At 38.6% G+C, this 24,411-nt stretch overlaps 1 protein-coding gene across 4 annotated transcripts in view; it reads left to right on the top strand.

The window, feature by feature from the left end:
• PLEKHA7 (pleckstrin homology domain containing A7) overlaps positions 1–24,411 on the top strand; it is a 918,161-nt gene that overhangs the window by 601,685 nt on the left and 292,065 nt on the right. For all 4 annotated transcript variants that reach the window (XM_053720631.1, XM_053720632.1, XM_053720630.1 and 1 more), the window contains 2 exons: positions 7,300–7,372; positions 19,812–19,912. In XM_053720631.1, the coding sequence (XP_053576606.1) occupies positions 7,300–7,372; positions 19,812–19,912 (174 nt within the window). The remainder of the gene's footprint in view (positions 1–7,299; positions 7,373–19,811; positions 19,913–24,411) is intronic.

Below are 24,411 nucleotides of genomic sequence, written 5' to 3'. Positions count from 1 at the left end.
TTGAACCCTTGCATTCCGTTGATATTAAGTTATTATCTTGGAAAGTTTTGTTTTTAGTTGCAATTTCTTCTGCTAGAAGAGTTTCAGAATTATCTGCTCTGCAGTGTTCTCCTCCTTATCTGGTGTTCCATGCAGATAAGGTGGTCTTACGTACTAAACCTGGTTTTCTTCCAAAAGTTGTTTCTAACAAAAACATTAACCAGGAGATTATCGTACCTTCTCTGTGTCCGAAACCAGTTTCAAAGAAGGAACGTTTGTTGCACAATTTGGATGTTGTTCGCGCTCTAAAATTCTATTTAGATGCTACAAAGGATTTCAGACAAACATCTTCCTTGTTTGTTGTTTATTCCGGTAAAAGGAGAGGTCAAAAAGCAACTTCTACCTCTCTCTCTTTTTGGATTAAAAGCATCATCAGATTGGCTTACGAGACTGCCGGACGGCAGCCTCCCGAAAGAATCACAGCTCATTCCACTAGGGCTGTGGCTTCCACATGGGCCTTCAAGAACGAGGCTTCTGTTGATCAGATATGTAGGGCAGCGACTTGGTCTTCACTGCACACTTTTACCAAATTTTACAAGTTTGATACTTTTGCTTCTTCTGAGGCTATTTTTGGGAGAAAGGTTTTGCAAGCCGTGGTGCCTTCCATTTAGGTGACCTGATTTGCTCCCTCCCTTCATCCGTGTCCTAAAGCTTTGGTATTGGTTCCCACAAGTAAGGATGGCGCCGTGGACCGGACACACCGATGTTGGAGAAAACAGAATTTATGTTTACCTGATAAATTACTTTCTCCAACGGTGTGTCCGGTCCACGGCCCGCCCTGGTTTTTTTAATCAGGTCTGATAATTTATTTTCTTTAACTACAGTCACCACGGTACCATATGGTTTCTCCTATGCAAATATTCCTCCTTAACGTCGGTCGAATGACTGGGGTAGGCGGAGCCTAGGAGGGATCATGTGACCAGCTTTGCTGGGCTCTTTGCCATTTCCTGTTGGGGAAGAGAATATCCCACAAGTAAGGATGACGCCGTGGACCGGACACACCGTTGGAGAAAGTAATTTATCAGGTAAACATAAATTCTGTTTTTCTCCAACATTGGTGTGTCCGGTCCACGGCGTCATCCATTACTTGTGGGATATTCTCCTCCCCTACAGGGAATGGCAAGGAGAGCACACAGCAAGAGCTGTCCATATAGTCCCCCCTCTGGCTCCGCCCCCCAGTCATTCTCCTTGCCGCTCTGAACAAGTAGCATCTCCACGGGGATGGTGAGGAGTTTGTGGTTCCACCGCTCCCTCTCCTTCCCAGGCTTGTAGCCAGGATCAAACAGGAGAAGGCCTCGGTGATTCTGATAGCTCCTGCGTGGCCGCGCAGGACTTGGTATGCAGACCTGGTGAATATGTCATCGGCTCCACCATGGAAGCTACCTTTGAGACAGGATCTTCTAGTACAAGGTCCATTCGAACATCCAAATCTAGTCTCTCTGCAGCTGACTGCTTGGAAATTGAACGCTTGATTTTATCCAAGCGTGGGTTTTCAATTTCAGTGATAGATACTCTGGTTCAAGCCAGAAAACCTGTGACTAGAAATATTTACCATAAAATATGGAAAAAATATATCTGGAGTAAGATTAAAATTCCTAAGATTCTCTCCTTTCTCCAAGAAGGTTTGGAGAAAGGGTTGTCAGTGAGTTCTCTAAAAGGACAGATTTCTACTTTACACAAACGACTGGCAGCTGTGCCAGAGGTACAAGCTTTTGTACAGGCTTTGGTCAGAATCAAGCCTATTTACAGACCCATGACTCCTCCTTGGAGTCTAAATTTAGTTCCTTCAGTTCTTCAAGGGGTTCCGTTTGAACCTTTACATTCTATAGATACCAAATTACTATCTTGGAAAGTTCTGTTTTGGTTGCTATTTCTTCTGCTAGAAGAGTTTCTGAATTATCTGCTTTGCAGTGTGATCCACCCTATCTGGTGTTCCATTCAGATAAGGTTGTTTTGCGTACTAAGCCTGGTTTTCCTCCGAAAGTTGTTCCAACAAGAATGTTAACCAGGAAATAGTTGTTCCTTCTCTGTGTCCGAATCCAGTTTCAAAGAAGGAACGTTTGTTACACAATTTAGATGTAGTTCGTGCTTTAAAGTCCTATTTAGAAGCAACAAAGGATTTTAGACAAACCTCATCTTTGTTTGTCGTTTACTCTGGTAAGAGGAGAGGGCAAAAAGCTACTGCTACCTCTCTTTCTTTCGGGCGGAAAAGTATTATCCGATTGACTTATGAGACTGCCGGACGGCAGCCTCCTGAACGAATCACAGCTCACTCTACTAGGGCTGTGGCTTCCCATGAGCCTTCAAGAACGAGGCTTCTGTTGATCAGATATGTAAGGCAGAGACTTGGTCTTCTCTGCACACTTTTGCCAAATTCTACAAATTTGATACTTATGCTTCTTCGGAGGCTATTTTTGGGAGAAAGGTTTTGCAAGCCGTGGTGCCTTCTGTTTAGGTAACCTGATTTACTCCCTCCCTTCATCCGTGTCCTAAAGCTTTGGTATTGGTTCCCACAAGTAATGGATGACGCCGTGGACCGGACACACCAATGTTGGAGAAAACAGAATTTATGCTTACCTGATAAATTACTTTCTCCAACGGTGTGTCCGGTCCATGGCCCGCCCTGTTTTTTTTTTTTTTTTTTAATCGGGTTTGAAAAATTTCTTTCTCTATACACTACAGTCACCACGGCACCCTATGGTTTCTCCTTTTTCTCCTAACCGTCGGTCGAATGACTGGGGGGCGGAGCCAGAGGGGGGACTATATGGACAGCTCTTGCTGTGTGCTCTCCTTGCCATTCCCTGTAGGGGAGGAGAATATCCCACAAGTAATGGATGACGCCGTGGACCGGACACACCGTTGGAGAAAATAATTTATCAGGTAAGCATAAATTCTGTTTTTCCATATCATAGTATTGAAAATGGTACAGTCCATATCTAGTTGTGTGGTTTTTATGTATTTATTTTTATGTAAGGTGAATTTACAAAAACTTTTCTTCAGAGTTAATTCAATTCAATAACAAAGGCAGCACTCAACCGGGTTGTACAATTCCAATTATTTTTTTGTTAGGTCCAAAACTTTCTATAAAGATTAGCACATCTGACCCAGACTATTACTATAAATGTTCAAAAACAGTGCTATATATGGTCTTGACAAGATATATATAAAAATTGTGGCCTTGGCGCTGTGACTTCAGAGTTAGAAACAAGAAATATGCTGCCAATAATTCACCTATTGTGCTGGATCCCCTCAACCCCAGAAACACAATACAAAGAAATGTGTGAAAAAAAGGAAGCTTAGTGAATTGGCGCAAAGTATAAATATTTTATACTATAGTGTATTGAAGTGATTAATAATTATACACACTCTAAATAGTTATATGTCACATATCGTCTAATATAGGGATACTGTATATAAAAATGGCCTAGAAAGCCTAATATTAAAAATACTGATAATCAATTAAAGTAGTGTCATCCAAAGTTGATACATAAAATAAGTTCAAATACAAAAAAAAAAGGTCCAGATAAATACTAATTCATATACAATGGAATTAATCAGCAATCAGTTCATGGAATGAAGAAAAAAGGGAGACAGGAATCCTAGTCCCTCTCGGGTGTCTACTTACACTCTACCTCAATCTGTATGAGGTAAGGGCCGCACAATGTAGGTATAATCTTGTCACAGACACTAGGAAAGTCTTGTCTCCACGTTGTATAGAGATGATATCAAGCTTTGTCCATGGATGCAGTCACAGGTTATATGAAATACAAAGCTATAGAGAGAGAGTGCAACACTGTTTTATTTGTTAAAAACATACAACGAGCAGCAAAAGGTAATGAGCTCACATTTAAAAACCTCACTACATATGAGGTAATTAGAAGCAGAAAAACGTCTCTCAAGCTGAGTGCATTATAAGGACATAGAGGTTCAGAGTAGTGGCATTTCTCCAAGATAATCCTTACGCATTTCAAAGGTTAAGGCAATATGCTCCTTCTTCATCAGAGGATAATTATCAGTATTTTTAATATTAGGCTTTCTAGGCCATTTTACATATCCCTATATTAGACCATATGTGATATATAACTATTTAGAGTGTGTATAATTATCAATCACTTCAATACACTATAGTATAAAATATTTATACTTTGCGCCAATTCACTAACCTTCCTTTTATTCACACACACACACATATATATATATATATATATATATATATATACTGTGTATGTTTGTGTATGTATATATATATATATATATATATATATATGTGTGCGTGTGTGTATATATATATATATATATATATATGTGTGTGTGTGTGTGTGCGTGTATGTATATATATATATATATATATATATATGTATGTGTGTGTGTATAAGCATGTGTGTGTGTGTGTGTATATATATATGAGAGAATGAGTAAAACACAGTAGAAGATGCACTCTCACCAACCTGAGTCAACTGCCAGGGTGCTATAAATGTAAGCACACAAAATCCAGTAGTCTGAGGAAGAGATACTGTGCTGTCCCAATAAACCACTCTTTCTCTTGTAAGGTGTATCCAGTCCACGGATCATCCATTACTTGTGGGATATTCTCATTCCCAACAGGAAGTTGCAAGAGGACACCACAGCAGAGCTGTTATATAGCTCCTCCCCTAACTGCCATATCTAGTCATTCTCTTGCAACTCTCAACACGCATAGAGGTAGTAAGAGAGTGTGGTGAAAAATAGTTAGTTTTCTTTCTTCAATCAAATGTTTGTTATTTTTAAATGGTACTGGAGTTGTACTATTTTATCTCAGGCAGTAAATAGAAGAAGAATCTGCCTGAGTTTTCTATGATCTTAACAGGTTGTAACTAAGATCCATTGCTGTTCTCACATATGTCTGAGGAGAGAGGTAACTTCAGCGGGAGAATGGCGTGCAGTTTACTCTGCTATGAGGTATGTGCAGTTACAATTTTTTCTAGAATTGGAATAATTTGCTGGGCAGAGACTCACTCTTGCCACCTATCAGCTATCCATATCCCAGGTGTAGAGAACTGGGAGGCGGATTTTCTAAGTCACCAGACTTTTCATCCGGGAGAGTGGGAACTCCATCCGGAGGTGTTTGCACAATTGATTCATCGTTGGGGCAAACCAGAACTGGATCTCATGGCATCTCACCAGAACGCCAAGCTTCCTTGTTACGGATCCAGGTCCAGGGATCCCAAGGTGACGCTGATAGATGCTCTAGCAGCGCCCTGGTCTTTCAACCTGGCTTATGTGTTTCCACCGTTTCCTCTGCTCCCTCCACTGATTGCCAAGGTCAAGCAGGAGAGAGCATCAGTGATTTTGATAGCGCCTGCGTGGCCACGCAGGACCTGGTATGCAGATCTGGTGGACATGTCATCCTTTCCACCATGGACTCTGCCTCTGAGACAGGACCTTCTACTTCAGGGTCCTTTCAACCATCCAAATCTAATTTCTCTGAGACTGACTGCCTGGAGATTGAACGCTTGATTTTATCAAAGCGTGGCTTCTCCGAGTCAGTCATTGATACTTTAATACAGGCACGAAAGCCTGTCACCAGGAAAATTTACCATAAAATATGGCGGAAATATCTTTATTGGTGTGAATCCAAGGGTTACTCATGGAGTAAGGTCAGGATTCCCAGGATATTATCTTTTCTCCAAGATGGTTTGGAAAAAGGATTGTCAGCTAGTTCCTTAAAAGGACAGATTTCTGCTCTGTCTATTCTTTTGCACAAGCGTCTGGCAGATGTTCCAGACGTTCAGGCATTTTGTCAGGCCTTGGTTAGAATCAAGCCTGTGTTTAAACCTGTTGCTCCTCCATGGAGCTTAAATTTGGTTTTTAAGGTTCTTCAAGGAGTTCCCTTTGAACCTCTTCATTCCATAGATATCAAACTTTTATCTTGGAAAGTTCTTTTTTTGGTAGCTATTTCCTCGGCTCATAGAGTTTCCGAGTTATCTGCTTTACAATGTGATTCTCCTTATCTGATCTTCCATACGGATAAGGTAGTCCTGTGTACCAAACCTGGGTTTTTACCTAAGGTGGTATCTAACAAGACAATCAAGAGATTGTTGTTCCATTCTTGTGTCATAATCCTTCTTCAAAGAAGGAACGTCTATTACACAATCTTGACGTGGTTCGTGCTTTAAAGTTTTACTTACAAGCTACTAAAGATTTTCGTCAAACATCTGCTTTGTTTGTTGTCTACTCTGGACAGAGGAGAGGTCAAAAGGCTTCGGCAACCTCTCTTTCTTTTTGGCTAAGAAGCATAATCCGCTTAGCCTATGAGACTGCTGGCCAGCAGCCTCCTGAAAGGATTACAGCTCATTCTACTAGAGCTGTGGCTTCCACTTGGGCCTTTAAAAATGAGGCTTCTGTTGAACAGATTTGCAAGGCAGCGACTTGGTCTTCACTTCATACTTTTTCAAATTTGATACTTTTGCTTCTTCGGAGGCTATTTTTGGGAGAAAGGTTTTACAGGCAGTGGTACCTTCCGTTTAAGTACCTGACTTGTCCCTCCCTTCATCCGTGTACTTTAGCTTTGGTATTGGTATCCCACAAGTAATGGATGATCCGTGGACTGGATACACCTTACAAGAGAAAACACAATTTATGCTTTCCTGATAAATTTATTTCTCTTGTGGTGTATCCAGTCCACGGCCCGCCCTGTCATTTTAAGGCAGGTAATTTTTTCATTTAAACTACAGTCACCACTGCACCCTATGGTTTCTCCTTTCTCTGCGTGTTTTCGGTCGTATGACTGGATATGGCAGTTAGGGGAGGAGCTATATAACAGCTCTGCTGTGGGTGTCCTCTTGCAACTTCCTGTTGGGAATGAGAATATCCCACAAGTAATGGATAATCCGTGGACTGGATACACCTTACAAGAGAAATAAATTTATCAGGTAAGCATAAATTGTGTTTTTGCTTGAACTGATGACTGAAGCCCAGTGAGTGCTTACTTCTTGAAAAAAAAATAAAAAAAATATATATTTATATAAGTGTGTGCGTATATATATATATATATATATATATATACAGTATATATATATATATATATACATGTGTGTGTGTATATATATATATATATATATATATATATATACTGTATATATATATGCGCAAAAGAAGTCTGAGGAAGAGAAATTGATACTCTAAACATAAATTAAAATAAATAAGGTTTTTGAATTTTGAAATCCAGAGAGTGCAAATCCCTACGGATTATATATTAATGTATCATCTTTACTTTCATAGGATAGCTCAGGCATGCGCTTGTGGAAAAGACGTTGGTTCCTGCTTTCAGATCACTGTTTGTTTTACTACAAAGGTAAGAGAGACCCGGACATAAGAATGTCGTTGTTTTCTCCTGTACATGTGTATCCAGTGATCTATGTTACCTGCTGGGATGTATTACATGCTTTACAAATAGCTCATTGGCAGTGTAGGAGCCCTTGTTGGGCTGAAACAAACTTAATAAAGCTTTGTTACATTGCTTTGGAGTTGCTGTTTTCCAGATTTCTGGTTACAGATTATTTTTGTGTGGTCTTTAAGTTAATGACTGTGCTCTTCTACTGTTAAACGCTGTAATAGGTATTAGAAAAATTAGGTAATTGCTATCTCCACAGTGGTATCCTGATGGCTGTAAGATAATGAAACCATTCCATGGAAATAGTTACTTTCCCTCTTTAAAAATAAATGGGTTTCTGTAGAGGAGATCGCTTAACCCCTTAATGACCGGACCATTTTTCAATTTTCTTACCCTTAATGACAATGGCTATTTTTACATTTCTGCGGTGTTTGTGTTTAGCTGTAATTTTCCTCTTACTCGTTTACTGTACCCACACATTATATACAGTTTTTCTCGCCATTAAATGGACTTTCTAAAGATACCATTATTTTCATCATATCTTATAATTTCCTATAAAAAAAATATAAAATATGAGGAAAAAATTGAAAAAAACACACTTTTTCTAACTTTGACCCCCAAAATCTGTTACACATCTACAATCACCAAAAAACACCTATGCTAAATAGTTTCTAAATTTTGTCCTGAGTTTAGAAATACCCAATGTTTACATGTTCTTTGCTTTTTGTGCAAGTTATAGGGCAATAAATACAAGTAGCACTTTGCTATTTCCAAACAACTTTTTTTCAAAATTAGCGCTAGTTACATTGGAACCCTGATATCTGTCAGGAATACCTAAATATCCCTTGACATGTATATATTTTTTTTTAGAAGACAACCCAAAGTATTGATCTAGGCCCATTTTGGTATATTTCATGCCACCATTTCACCGCCAAATGTCATCAAATAAAAAAAAAAGTTCACTTTTTCACAAATTTTGTCACAAACTTTAGGTTTCCCACTGAAATTATTTACAAACAGCTTGTGCAATTAAGGCACAAATGGTTGTAAATGCTTCTTTGGGATCCCCTTTGTTCAGAAATAGCAGACTTATATGGCTTTGGCATTGCTTTTTGGTAATTAGAAGGCCACTAAATGCTGCTGCGCACCACACGTAAATTATGCCCAGCAGTGAAGGGGTTAATTAGGTAGGTTGTAGGGAGCTTGCAGGGTTAATTTTAGCTTTAGGGTAGAGATCAGCCTCCCACCTGACACATCCCACCCCCTGATCCCTCCCAAACAGTTCTCTTCCCTCCCCCACCCCACAATTGTCCCCGCCATCTTAAGTACTGGCAGAAAGTCTGCCAGTACTAAATAAAAGGAGTTTTTCTTTTTTTTAATAAAAAAAATTAAAATGTTTTAGCTGTGATGGACCCCTGCCTTAGCCCCAACCTCCATGATCCCCCCCCCAGCTCTCTAACCCTCTCCCCTACCTAATTGCCGCCATCTTGGGTACTGGCAGCTGTCTGCCAGTACCCAATTTGCCCCCAAAACAAGTGTTTTTCTTGCAATTTTTTGCCATTTTTAATGTTTTCTGTAGTGTAGCAGCCCCCCACAATACCCCAACCCCCTCCCCCTCCCAGATCCTTATATATTTATTTTTTTTTCATTCATTTTTGTCCCCCCTTCCTTTCTCATTGGTGTCAGTGGCCATGTAATCGGGCGCGCACGCGCGCCCCCGCACGCTCCCGGCACCCGGCGTGCACATAGCACTTACAGGAACCGGATGCCGGGTAGCGATGGGCCGCCCACCCGCCTCCCTGATGTGCTCCCACCCACCAACGAACCGGCACCATCGCTACCGGTGCAGAGAGGGCCACAGAGTGGCTCTCTCTGCATCGGAGTCTTCTGAAAAGGTATTGCAGGATGCCTCCATATGGAGGCATCACTGCAATACCCTGAGAGCTGCTGGAAGCGATTGCGATCGCTTCCAGCACTCTCTTAGACAACTGACGTACCAGGTACGTCTATTGTCATTAACTGTTAGTTAATGCATGACGTACCTGGTACGTCAGTTGTCATTAAGGGGTTAAAGAGACATAAAACACAAAACATTTTTTCCATGATCAGATAGAACATACAATTTTAAACAACTTTCCAATTTACTTCTATTATCGGTTTTTTTGTTTTATTGTTATCCTTTGTTGAAAAGCAGGAAGGTAAGTTCAGGGGTGGATCTGCAGTACCATATGTTGTACATTAGCAAGAGCACTAGATAGCAGCACTATTTCCTGTCATGTACACGCTATTTATCTAGGTATCAATTCAACAAACAATAACATGAGAACAAAGACAATTTGATCATAGAAATTAATTGGCAACTCTTAAAATTGTCCCTTTAAAGGGACATAAAGGATTGACGCATTTCATTATTACACTATTGCTTGCATATAACAAAGTGTTTAAATCTTCACATAACTTATTCCTCCATGGTGTCTAGATTTGATTTTGCTGACTCTTCAATAGAATTCTTTTTAACCAATGAGCAAAGTGACCTTTATAGATATGAATTTTATTCTTCTGTGCGCTTTGCTCACAGCTAAACCCGTTTCTGAGCTGGGTATTAGCATCAAATGATTTTTTTTTCTTCAGAATTCCCCTCTTTATTTCTTCGAAAGATGATTTTTATTCACAATAACTAAGATTTTGATTCCTTCATTCTGAACAAATTCTGTGCTATTCAACAATGATTTGGAATGGATGTTGTCAGAACTTTCAAATATTAAAGGGACGTGAAACACAAACTTTTTCTTTCATGATTCAGATAAAGCATACAATCTTAAACAGAATTCTAATTTATTTCTAATATCACATTTTCTATGCTCTTGGTATCTTAACCCCTTAAAGACCAGCGAAGTACCCTGTAACTATGAGGATGGCGCAATTGATAGTACCCCAATAATATACAAATAAACCACTTTGTAGGCTAATATCCACAGTTTTAAACCCCTTCAAAGTGCCAGGGAGTTGTGTATTAAAGGAAACAAACCAGTTGTATTGTGAAACGCATTCAGTGATATTGTTTTTATATCTTTTTAATAAACAACCCCCTGGTACCTTGAAGGGGTTTTAAACTGTGGATATTAGCCTACAACTTCTTCATGTGTATATTATTGGGGCACTCCATGGTTTTACGACGTTGGCTATAGAGATCCAGGCTGCCAGATACTGGAGGGGAGCTAGCTGGGTAGCTCTTGATTTGCCCAGACCGCCAGATTTTGCCCTTTGTGATAAGTGCTTTCTGTTTGTGAGTACCTTTTCTTTATGAGTAATATCTGGGAGGGATACTCGGGATATAACACAGATACTGTGCCACTGGAGCACCTTCTTTCTTCTTATACAATTTGCTTCATTCTCTTAGTATCCTTTGTTGAAAATCATACCTATGTAGGCTAAGAAGCTGAGAGATAGCTGCTGATTGGTGACTGTACATATATTACTCATCATTGGCTTACTGATGTGTTCAGCTAGCTCCCGGTAATGCATTGCTGGCTGCACCTTTTATAAAGGATACCAAGAGAATGAAGCAAAATTGATAATAGAAGTAAATTGGAAAGTTGTTTAAAATTGTTTGTTCTGTATGAATCATGAAATAAAAAATGTTGGTTTCATGTCTCTTTAAACCCAGGAATCTTCTAGCTTCTGTATGTTTGTTCTCATTTAAAAGGACATGACATTTTAACTAGTTTACTTTTTTTATCAAATGTGCTTCATTCTGATGGTTGTCTTTGTTGAAGGAGCAGCAATGCACTACTGGGAGCTAGCTGAACACATCGGGTAAGCAAATATCGAGGTATATATGTGCAGCCACCAATCACCAGCTAGCTCCCAGTAGTGCATTGCTGCTGAGCATATGTGCATTTGCTTTTCAACAAAGGCTATCAAAATAACAAAGCAAATTAGATAATAGAAGTAAATTCGAAAGTTGTTTAAAATTGTATGTTCTACCTAAATAATTTTACTTTACTGTTCCTTTAATGAAAATTTCAAGCTTCTACATCACCTAGGGGGAACAGTAAACGGACATTGTTAAAGGGACATAGAAGGGCAATAAGAAATGTTATGAGTATTTACTTATTGTGCTATTGTTTGTATATAACTGTGTTCCCCCCCCTTCGCAAAGGACTTATATTATAATATTATAATATATTATATATTATATTAGAGATGGCTGAATCTGCAGCATAAAAAACATCATTGGCTCTAAGAGCAAATGCAGATTCAGCCATCACTAATTACTAGAAGCACTTTTGCTAATTCGTGCACAAATTTCTGTTTCTATTGAAAGTACGTCCCTTTAATTTGCTAAAGAATTATAGCTGATTCCATGAGCCAATGGTGCAACTAAAAGCAATTATAGATCATTAAGTTTACAATTCTGGACATAATTTATGACTTTTATTGACATTGGAAAGACACTAAACATGTTTTTTTGTCATAAATGTCTAGGGACATATTTTCAGTAATCCAATTAGAAACTGGCATCAGATGATGCAATACATCTTGTGCTTAATAGTTTCTGCTTAGTGGTAAAGAGACAAATACCTATGTGCATAATGTGCTTGGCTTCATTACAGAACTATTTATATCTGGCAATATATATATATGTGTGTTTGTGTGTGTATATATATATATATATATATATATATATATATGTGTGTGTGTGTGTATATATATATATATATATATATATATATATATATATATATATATATATATATATACTAGGCGATAAGCCTGGCCAAAGGGCAGTCTATTTTTCAAAAACTACAAACCCCAAAGCTAATATTACAAAAAATTTAAAATTACAGAAAAAAATAAGCAAAGCTATACAAAATAAAAAAATAAGCTTAAACTAATGACACAATAATAATAAGAAAATCCCCCCAAAATAAGAACACCACCTAATCTATCAATAAACTACCAATATCCCAATATAGGGCCTTTTGTAGGGCATTGCCCTAAAGAAATTGGCTCTTTTACATACAAAAATTACAAAGCTAACCAATAGGATAAGGATAAACGGGGGAGAGAGAGCAAAAGAGGGGAGATATAGAGAGCAAAAGAGAGGGAGAGAGACAGCAAAAGAGAGGTGGAGAAAGGGGGGAGAGAGAGCAAAAGAGAGGGTGGGAGAGCACAAAAGATATAGGGGGGAGAGAAGGGGGAAGATAGGGGGTAGAGAGAGAGCAAAAGAGAGGGGGAAAGAGAGGGGAGAGAGAGAGCAAAAGAGAGGGGGAGAGATACAGCAAAAGAGAGGGGGGAAAGAAAGCAAAGAAAGGGGAGAGAGCAAAAGAGGGGGATAGAGAGAGCAAATGAGAGGGGGAGAGATACAGCAAAAGAGAGTGGGAAAGAAAGCAAAGAAAGGGGAGAGAGAGAGCAAAAGAGGGCGGATAGAGAGAGCAAAAGAGAGGGAGGAGAGAGAAAAAAAAGGTGGGAGAAAGAGAGAGTGAAAGAGGGGGAGTTAGAGAGAGCAAAAGAGAGGAGAGAGACGGCAAAAGAGATGGGGAAAGAGATCAAAAGAAAGGGGAGAGAGTAAAAGAGGGGGGTTACAGAGCACAAAAGAGGGGGGATAGAGAGAGCAAAAGAGGGGGGAGAGAGAGCAGAAGAGAGGGGGAGAGAGAGCAGAAGAGAGGGGGAGAGAGAGCAAAAGAGAGGGGGAAGGAAATCAAAAGAAAGGGGAGAGAGCAAAAGAGGGGGGTTAGAGAGAGCAAAAGAGGGGGGAGAGAGAGAGCAAAATAGGGGGGAGAGAGAGAGCAAAATAGGGGGGAGAGAGAGAGCAAAAGAGGGGGGGAGAGAGAGGAAGATAGGGGGGCAGAGAGAGAGGAAGAGAGGGGGGCAGAGAGAGAGGAAGAGAGGGGGGCAGAGAGAGAAAAATAGAGGGGGGATAGAGAAAGAGCAAGGAGTGAAACCGCTGTACTACAAAAAATGGCCCGTGTACACAGGCTTTAGGACTAGTGTATATATGCAGTATCTCACAAAAGTGAGTACACCCCTCACATTTTTGTAAATATTTTAATATATCTTTTCATGTGACAACACTGAAGAAATGACAGTTTGCTACAATGTAAAGTAGTGAGTGTACAGCCTGTATAACTGTAAATTTGCTGTCCCCTCAAAATAACTCTGCACACAGTCATTAATGTCTAAACCGTTGGCAACAAAAGTGAGTACACCCCTAAGTGGAAATGTCCAAATTGGGCCCAAAGTGTCAATATTTTGTGTGGCCACCATTATTTTGCAGCACTGCCTTAACCCTCTTGGGCATAGAGTTCACCAGAGCTTCACAGGTTGCCAATGGCGTCCTCTTCCACGCCTCCATGACGACATCACAGAGCTGGTGGATGTTAGAGACCTTGCGCTCCCCCATCTTCCATTTGAGTATGCCCCACAGATGCTCAATAGGGTTTAGGTCTGGAGACATTCTTGGCCAGTCCATCACCTTTACCCTCAGCTTCTTTAGCAAGGCAGTGGTCGTCTTGGAGATGTGTTTGGGGTCGTTATCATGTTGGAATACTGCCCTGCGGCCCAGTCTCCGAAGGGAGGGGATCATGCTCTGCTTCAGTACATGTTGGCATTCATGGTTCCCTCAATGAGCTGTAGCTCCCCAGTGCCAGCAGCATTCATGCAGGCCCAGACAATGACACTCCCACCACCATGCTTGACTGTAGGCAAGACACACTTGTCTTTGTACTCCTCACCTGGTTGCCGCTACACACGCTTGACACCACCTGTACCAAATAAGTTTATCTTGGTCTCATTGGACTACATGACATGGTTCCAGTAATCCATGTCCTTAGTCTGCTTGTCTTCAGCAAACTTTTTGCTGGCTTTCTTGTGCATCATCTTTAGAAGAGGCTTCCTTCTGGGATGACAGCCATGCAGACCAATTTGATGCAGTGTGCAGCGTATGGTCTGAGTGCTGACAGGCTGAGTCCTCACCCCTCCAACCTCTGCAGCAATGCTTGCAGCACTCATACGTCTATTTCCCAAAGACAACTTTTGGATATGACGCTGAGCATGTGCACTCAACTTGTTTGGTCGACCATGGTGAGGCCTGTTCTGAGTGGAACCTGTCCTGTGAAACCGCTGTATGGTCTTGCCCACCATGCTGCAGCTCAGTTTCAGGGTTTTTGGCAATCTTCTTATAACCTAGGCCATCTTTATGTAGAGCAACTGTTCTTTTTTTTTTCCTATCCTCAGAGAGTTCTTTACCATGAGGTGCCATGTTGAACTTCCAGTGACCAGTATGAGAGAGTGTGAGAGCGATAACACCAAATTTAATGCACCTGCTCCCCATGCACACTTGAGACCTTGTAACACTAACGAGTCACTTGACACCGGGGAGGGAAAATGGCTAATTGTGCCCAATTTGGACATTTGCACTTAGGGGTGTACTCACTTTTGTTGCCAATGGTTTAGACATTAATGACTGTGTGTTGAGTTATTTTGAGGGGACAGCAAATTTACATTGTTATACAGGCTGTACACTCACTACTTTACATTGTAGCAAACTGTCATTTCTTCAGTGTTGTTACATGAAAAGGTATAATAAAATATTTACAAAAATGTGAAGGTTGTACTCACTTTTGTGAGATATTGTGTGTGTATATATATATATATATATATATATATATATAGTCATGTGACTGCTATTGAAAAGCATTGAGAAGCAGTGCATTGCTTAAAAAAGCCAGTAGGTGGAGCTGTCCGCTTGTGTTGCAGCAAAGATATGCAAGCCAAGCAAGCTGAAATTAATCAGTTTAACCAGACCTGAGCTATCGAGCAGATTTCAAAGGAACAAGATCTTCCTGTCTATAAATCAGTCCAATAAACAAATAGAGTTACCTGTATTGGAACTGATCACAGCCGCAGGCCTTAGTGCAGGTAAAAAAACATCTTTATTTAGGTAGATTCAACATTCACAGGGTGAAACAGACTCAGGGGTACATTGAGCACAAACGTCCGACGCGTTTCCTGCCCGGAGGCACTTCGTCAGGGACTTACAAAGTCAAAATACAAACATCTTAAAAAGGCTTACTTGCTTACGTAACGAAATTAGCACCTGTTCATTATGGTTAAAGGCACAGATGCTGCCATCTATGGAAACTTGCTACTGCTGGGTTTTGAAAAAACCCTTTAAAGCAATCAGCGAAAGTAACATTGTGTCCAGGGAGCTATATGTGTATATATCTTGTATCTATATTAGTAACACAAAAGACACAATGAAAACGCCGCAAACTAGTAACATATTGAAATAGCCTTTTCCAAAGAAGGCAGCAAAATAGAACAAAAGTTGCTCTACAACCAATTCATATGAACAGGTGCTAAAAAGACATAAAATTATTTTCAAGCTGCAAATTCTAAAAAAATAACAATGTTATTGATACAATGTACAGCGGACTCACAGAGGATTCAAAGTGAGACATTTCTACAAGTCTCATATATGAGTTTAAAATATTAAAGGATTTATATTTGAACTGTCTTTGATAGAAGATTAAATATTACACGTTAAGCGAGAGTTTGAAGACTTATGTAATCATTAGTTCTTATGCTTGACTTCAGGGCCGCCACTAGAAAGTTTGGGGCCCCTGACTTAACCATTGATCAGGGCCCCCCCCCTCCTTTGACATGTGCAATTTTTGACCAAGTGACTAAAACGTATATGCACTTTAATCTTAAGTGTCTATTTAAACTTGGAAATGTTGTAAAGGTAGTAACATACACTGAAACACACACTCACACATAAGGATTCACATATAGACACTCTAGAAGACACGCAAAGAAACTCAGACACAGACAACTAAACAGACACTCAGCACTTGTTTACATTGACCTGACAAGTAATGAGGTAAACTACAGTTTTGTAAAAAAAAAAAAGGAGATTTAGAAAACAAAATATGGAGTTCTGATTATCTTTTTGTAAAGGAAGATGCCAAATAAATGATGACAACAGCATGCAGTGGCTGAAAGGAAGGGCCCTGAACTGCCTAAACAATAATTTAAAGGTTAAATGGTAGATTAGTGACTTCCGGAAAGGTCTCATTAGTCTCAAAGTCTGTAGAAAGATGTGAATAATCAGTAGTAAGGTCAAAATGCACGAAAAAGGAACAGACAATGGACACACACACACACAAACTCAAACTTGCACATACACCCAAGGAAACACCAACAGAGACAGCCTCAGAAAACACACAAAGACATACACACACACACACAGAGACACCCACAGAAAACACACAAAGACATACACACACAGAGAGACAACCACATAAAACACAGAAAGACATACATACACACACCCTGACTGAGACATCCACAGAAAACACACAAAGACATACACACACCCTCACAGAGACACCCACAGAAAATACACACCCTCACAGAGACATCCACAGAAAACACAGACATACATACACACACCCTCACAGAGACATCCACAGAAAACACAGACATACACACCCACCCTCACAGAGGCATCCAGAGAAAATACACAAAGACAAACACATGCCCTCACAGAGACACCCACAGAAAATACATACCCTCACAGAGACATCCACAGAAAACACAGACATACATACAAACACACACACCCTCACAGAGACATCCACAGAAAACACATACAAACACACACACCCTCACAGAGACATCCACAGAAAACACAGACATACACACCCACCCTCACAGAGACACCCATAGAAAAAGCTCAAAGACATATGCACACACCCTCACAGACTTCCACAGAAAATGCACAAAGACATACACACCCACCCTCACAGAGAGACCCACAGAAAAAAAATACATACACACTCATAGAGACACAAACCAAAGCACAAAGACATAAACACAGTCACCCACAGAAACACTCACAGGAGGAAACATTTATGTACCTTGCATCCCCTAAATCCACAGTGTGTGACATGCATGATAAAAAAAATGCAGAAATTAAGAGATCACTTTTTAAAGAATCATATTTGTAAATGTGCAAACAAAAATAATTCTCTGAATTCAAAATTGTACATTAATGAGCTGGGTAGATGGCTAGATGAAGAAAAGTACTTTTAGAAGGTTGACATATGTTTGTCTGATATTTTCCCCAACCAAGAGCACCACTTCAAATATAGTGTACAAATGTTCCCATCTGTCAGCTGTACTTGTGGATTTTGAAAATGCTGTACTCTATATGGTCTTGGTGGAACCATAAGCTGTGGTACTCATACCATTAGATCTGGTTAAATGCAGGATTTAAGCTTGTTGGTATGCATTTCAAAATTAAGTCAGCTGTAGTGTAAACTAAACAGTTTTAAGTTAACCTGTCTCATTTCAAACACTGAGCAATCTTAGTCTGAGAGTATAACATGTTATGCAGATGTAAAAATCTTAGATAAAATGCCTCCTTGTATCTGGAAAGTCCTTGCATAAAGGGGCAGTAAACTGGAATGTAATATATATCATTTGTGTATTGAGGAGGAAACATTTCTGCATGGTTTTAAATATAGAATTTCTACAGCATTGTCAAATAATCCTAAATACACTGCTGCTAAAAAAATGTGTTTTTATGGACCCCTGGCTCCACCATACAACTACTACCACACTGAAGTTACAATCTTAAATTGCACAAAGAAATAAAAAACATTTGCTAAGTAATTCCTACCTCCTCTGCAAATGAAAGTGATCAGCCGACTGGCACACACTGTACAAACAAAGTGCCAAGTCTGTCTCACACTGTGCATAGTGGTTTAGTGCGCACTCAGAAATCCTCTCAAATGCTAATACTTTACTCTTTGTAATAACATTTCCCATGCTCAATTAGCACTCTGCTGTAGTACCCACTGGTGGCTGCCAAAATTTAAAAAAAAAAAAAATTTTTTTTTTTTTTTTTTTTTTTTTTAGTTCTTGCCTCATGGGGCCCCCCTAGCCCATTGGGCCCCTGACAGGAGTCACCCCTGTCACCCCCTGATGGCGGCCCTGCTTGACTTGCTATGTTAATAGAAAATTACAGTGTATGTGTGAGCTAGCTTACTCAGTGTGAATAATGAGATAAATTCAGTAAAAGTGATGTGTACGATTTTGAGGGGACAGCAAATTTACATTGTTATACAGGCTGTACACTCACTACTTTACATTGTAGCAAACTGTCATTTCTTCAGTGTTGTTACATGAAAAGGTATAATAAAATATTTACAAAAATGTGAAGGTTGTACTCACTTTTGTGAGATATTGTGTGTATATATATATATATATATATATATATATATATATATAGTCATGTGACTGCTATTGAAAAGCATTGAGAAGCAGTGCATTGCTTAAAAAAGCCAGTAGGTGGAGCTGTCCGCTTGTGTTGCAGCAAAGATATGCAAGCCAAGCAAGCTGAAATTAATCAGTTTAACCAGACCTGAGCTATCGAGCAGATTTCAAAGGAACAAGATCTTCCTGTCTATAAATCAGTCCATATTGGAATGCATAGAAATAACTGTTTGCAGAAAAATGCAAGTAAAGTCTGTGTTGTGTGATTATTTTATTAGATTTATAATGCTGTTTAGCAAATGTTTTTGTTCATTTAACTTAGTTTAATTATATATTCTGTGTTGTGTGATTATTTTATTAGGTTTATAATGCTGTTTAGCATTTAAAGTCTTAATTTCAAAGCTTTAAAAATAATGTATTAGGTGTTACTTATGACAATTTTGAGAGGGGCCTGGAGTCTAACTCCCTCACTTCCCAATGGGTTTCAATTTACAACGGTTTCGATTTACAACCATTCCTTCTGGAACCTAACCCCGCTTAAACGGAGGGCTACCTGTATGTATATCTCAAATTAAACATTTTATGGAAGATTACATTTCAGATGGGGCATGCAATTTTAGACAACTTTACAGTTTAATTTTATTATCAAATTTGGTTTCTGCTCAGGCTTCTGCTAATTTCTAAGCCCTTGTAGGCCACCTCTTATCTCAGTGCATTTTATTCACTTTTCACAGCTAGACAGTGCTAGTTCATGTGTGCCATATAGATAACATTGTGCTCAATCCCGTGGAGTTACCTGGAAGTCAGTACTGATTGGCTGAAATGCAAGTCTGTAAAAAGAGCTGAAATAAGGAGCAGTCTGCAGAGGCTTAGATACAAGGTAATGACAGAGGTAATAAGTGTATTATTATAACCATGTTGGTTATGCAAAACTTGGGAAAGGGTAATAAAGGGATTATCTTTTTAAAAAACAAAAATTCTGGAGTAGACTGTGCCTTTAATGTCCCTTTAATAAAGATAATTAATAGCATTGATTGCTTTTTGCTGTATTTTTACTAGAAATAATATTTGCTACACTTATTTTTTCTGGTGACAGTAATCTGTTTTTTTATAGATAGCAGAGAGGAGGCCGTGCTGGGCAGCATTCCCTTGCCAAGTTACGTTATCGCGGCTGTCGGACCTGAGGATCGTATAAACCGCAAGTTTTCATTTAAGGTACAGCCATCAAACACAGTAATACTTCACTATGTGCTAGTGCAAAAGTCAGGCAATAAAAAGCTCATTTTGTTAAAAGGACTACTAGCTGAGAGGCAAATAGGTGAAATCATATTCTATAAAGGAAAGCGCGGGGTGTAAGGCAGCGCAGCGTCTAGTACTGAAGCTTTATGCTGTACAGGAGACAGAAGCTACTTTCATCTCTCATGGAACTACATTTTTCTTTGGCACAAGATGTTTTTCTTAGTGATAGATAATAGAAGTAGGAAAAACTAGCTGCATGAAACATAACGTTTGAGAGTTTGTTTTACATAGGGTTTTATTGTTCTATTGGATAATGCTGAACTATTCCCCATATTTCATATTTAAAGGGTCAGTTAACACCTTGTAATTACACTTTTCTGCAGTTTTCCAATAGATTATTCTGTCAGCAGTTTCTGCACAGTATTAGAACAGATTAACACTGTCTTTGTAATTGTTTTTTTAATGGTCAGACGACTCCATACACCTCTTTACTTATCTGGGGGACCCAGTTTGTGCTAGAATCTGGAAGATGACCTGGCTTACCGTTCTCACTGTGTGAACAAAATCGTCATTGTTTGGCTTCAGTTGAAATTATAAGATGATAAACTGCAAATTAGGGATATGTGGCAGGGTTAGGCTTGTTAAAGGGACAGTCTAGTCAAAATTAAACTTTCATGATTCAGATAGGGCAGCAATTTTAAACAACTTTCCAGTTTACTTTTATCATCAAATTTGCTTTGTTCTGTTGGTATTCTTTGTTGAAAGCTAAACCTAGGTAGGCTCATATGCTAATTTCTTAGCCCTTGAAGGCCGCGTCTTATCTCAGTGCATTTTGACAGTTTTTCACAGCTAGACAAAACATAAGTTATTTATTTTTCAAAGGGACAGTACACTGATAATCACAGCTACAACAGAATGGTTATGCCTATGTGCCTGCAGGTTCTTTACAATCCTTCTTTTTGTCGCCTTCCAATTGGTGTAGCTCCGCCTCTTCATACTGGGGGCGGCCATCTTTGAGCACAGTTATTCTCACACCCTGTGACAAACGTGCATGTACATATCACATAGTAAAATAACTGTGTTTCTTTAATGTTAAAGGGACAGTTTACTCAAATATTTTCTCCCCTTTAATTTGTTTCCAATGATCCACTTTACCTGCTGGAGTGTGTTAAATTGTTTACAAGTAGCTCCTTTACCCTTATATCGGCATTTGAAATATTTCATTTAGCATGTGGTATCCCCACCTATTCTGAAAGTTTGTGGCCGCAGGTCCAAGCTATAGATAAGCTTTGTAAACACAGCCAGCAGAAGAAATTACACTCCCAGTGGGATATAGCAGAGATAAGGTAATAAAATGTTCATTTTCCATTGTTCTCTCCAAGTACTGGTGATTGTTTTATGGACAGATATAAGATAAAGAAGCAGGTATATGTACACAATGTGATACAGTAATGAGATCCGATTATACCTACAAGCTCAACCTATTTTATTAGGTTGTGGCTTCAAAACACAAAATCAGAGCTTTAAAATACACAAATAAACCTTAAAAAGTTCATTTTCATACATTTTTTACTCTGCAGTTGGTAAAAAAAACAATTGTAAACACATTAAGGGAAAAACTATTTTACAGTATACTGTCCCTTTAAATGATTTCATGAAACATGTTATTTTTACACTGTAATGTTCATCTAGCCAATGGCTAAGCTTCATTCTCCAACCGATATCATAAATACCTTGCAAGTGAATGTTTGTTCAGAGGTTCTGTTAATGTAATTTAACTTAGCTTCAATTAAAACCGCCATTCCACACAATAACTGACAGCTGCAATTATTTTTATCCTTGAATATTAAAAAGTTAGTGAGTCTGATTTAATGCAGGAGACGAACATAAAATGTCAAAGTAATTTTTACTGTTAAACGTTAATAGCATTTTACTGAGCTTGTGCAAACAAATACAGATTTCTTTGTTCCATAAAGTAATTAAGTTATGTCTTCCTTGTCGCACAGATGTGCTTTTTCTGACAATTTATTTAGCAGCCATCTATTCTTCTAAAAACAAAATGCCATATTCTAGCCATCTTTGTCATTTACAGATCTACTAAAAGGAATTGTAGCTGTGGCTATCTCGTTCATAACTTGCAATAATAAATATTCTGGCCTTGTATTTATTCATAACTTACATTCGGCTGCACTGTGTAGTCGCTTTTACGTCAGTTTAAGCTTCATCATCAACCACAGGAGGTTATTGCAACACATCTTGAACTCCCACTCCGCATTTACATTAAATACATAATTAAAGCAATAAAGGCCACATTGGGCTCGATTTATCAAGCCCTTCGTCTGGCTACGACTGCAGGTTCTCACTGCTTCCCTACTCTCTTCTCCACCTTTTAGATGGAGAACTTAAATCTCCCCGGTCTCCTCCGTCCGGGGAGATTGACAGCTTTAGCCCACACGGGCAGGGGGCAGTTTGCATGCAAGCGCAAAATAGCGCTCTTGTGCAATATTAGATTCCAGCAGCGGATTGCTGCCCACCAGAGGAGAGCTGGGGCGGACAGGAGCAAATATGTCAGCCCCTGTCCGCCCTTTCTTGATGAATAGAGTCCTTTATGTTTATTTTTAGTGTCACTTTTCCTCAGGTAGCAGCATATTTGAGCCAATTGTTCTTTGTAGAGAATCCACTTTCCACAGTCAGTAGGGTTGCTCAACAGTTTGAGTTTTTCTCCATCAAAAACCATCAAAAACCTTGGAGACAAGAAACCCAAAATGTTTTTTTTTGTGTGTGATTCAGACAGAGCATACAATTTTAAACAACTTTCTAATTTACTTTTATTATCACATTTTCTTGGTATCTTTTGTTGAAAATCAGGGACTTACACTCAGGAGTGTGCACATTTCTGGAGCACTATATGGCAGCAGTTTTGTTCCTGCTATGTAGTGTCCAGGCACCTAGCTAGGTAGCTCTTCAACAAAGAAATACCATTGAAAAGAAGCAAATTTCGATCATAGAACTCTTTGAATTTGCATGCTCTTCCAATAGAAAATGTTTGTTTTTCATATCCTTTTAAGCATAATACCATAGATTCTCACAACAGATGAGATACCAAAACTATCAAGTTATTTCCTTCTGTTACTTACATTTAGCATAACCTTAAACATATTCCTCTCACTGTATTTGTTACTTACATTTAGCATAACCTTAAACATATTCCTCTCACTGTATTTGTTACTTACATTTAGCATAACCTTAAACATATTCCTCTCACTGTATTTGTTACTTATATTTAGCATAACCTTAAACATATTCCTCTCACTGTATCTGTTACTTACATTTAGCATAACCTTAAACATATTCCTCTCACTGTATCTGTTACTTACATTTAGCATAACCTTAAACAAATTCCTCTCACTGTATTTGTTACTTACATTTAGCATAACCTTAAACATATTCCTCTCACTGTATTTGTTACTTACATTTAGCATAACCTTAAACATATTCCTCTCACTGTATTTGTTACTTACATTTAGCATAACCTTAAATATATTCCTCTCACTGTATTTGTTACTTACATTTAGCATAACCTTAAACATATTCCTCTCACTTTATCTGTTACTTGCATTTAGCATAACCTTAAACATATTCCTCTCACTGTATCTGTTACTTACATTTAGCATAACCTTAACATATTCCTCTCACTGTATCTGTTACTTACATTTAGCATAACCTTAAACATATTCCTCTCACTTTATCTGTTACTTACATTTAGCATAACCTTAAACATATTCCTCTCACTGTATCTGTTACTTGCATTTAGCATAACCTTAAACATATTCCTCTCACTGTATCTGTTACTTACATTTAGCATAACCTTAAACATATTCCTCTCACTGTATCTGTTACTTATATTTAGCATAACCTTAAACATATTCCTCTCACTGTATCTTTTACTTACATTTAGCATAACCTTAAACATATTCCTCTCACTGTATTTGTTACTTGCATTTAGCATAACCTTAAACATATTCCTCTCACTGTATCTGTTACTTACATTTAGCATAACCTTAAACATATTCCTCTCACTTTATCTGTTACTTACATTTAGCATAACCTTAAACATATTCCTCTCACTGTATTTGTTACTTACATTTAGCATAACCTTAAACATATTCCTCTCACTGTATTTGTTACTAACATTTAGCATAACCTTAAACATATTCCTCTCACTGTATCTGTTATTTACATTTAGCATAACCTTAAACATATTCCTCTCACTGTATTTGTTACTTTTAGCATAACCTTAACATATTCCTCTCACTGTATCTGTTACTTACTTTTAGCATAACCTTAAACATATTCCTCTCACTGTATCTGTTACTTACATTTAGCATAACCTTAAACATATTCCTCTCACTGTATCTGTATTTTACATTTAGCATAACCTTAAACATATTCCTCTCACTGTATTTGTTACTTAC

Source organism: Bombina bombina, chromosome 7, assembly GCF_027579735.1.
Source record: "Bombina bombina isolate aBomBom1 chromosome 7, aBomBom1.pri, whole genome shotgun sequence".
Classification (NCBI taxonomy): domain Eukaryota; kingdom Metazoa; phylum Chordata; class Amphibia; order Anura; family Bombinatoridae; genus Bombina; species Bombina bombina.
This window is presented reverse-complemented; position numbering and strand designations above follow the sequence as displayed.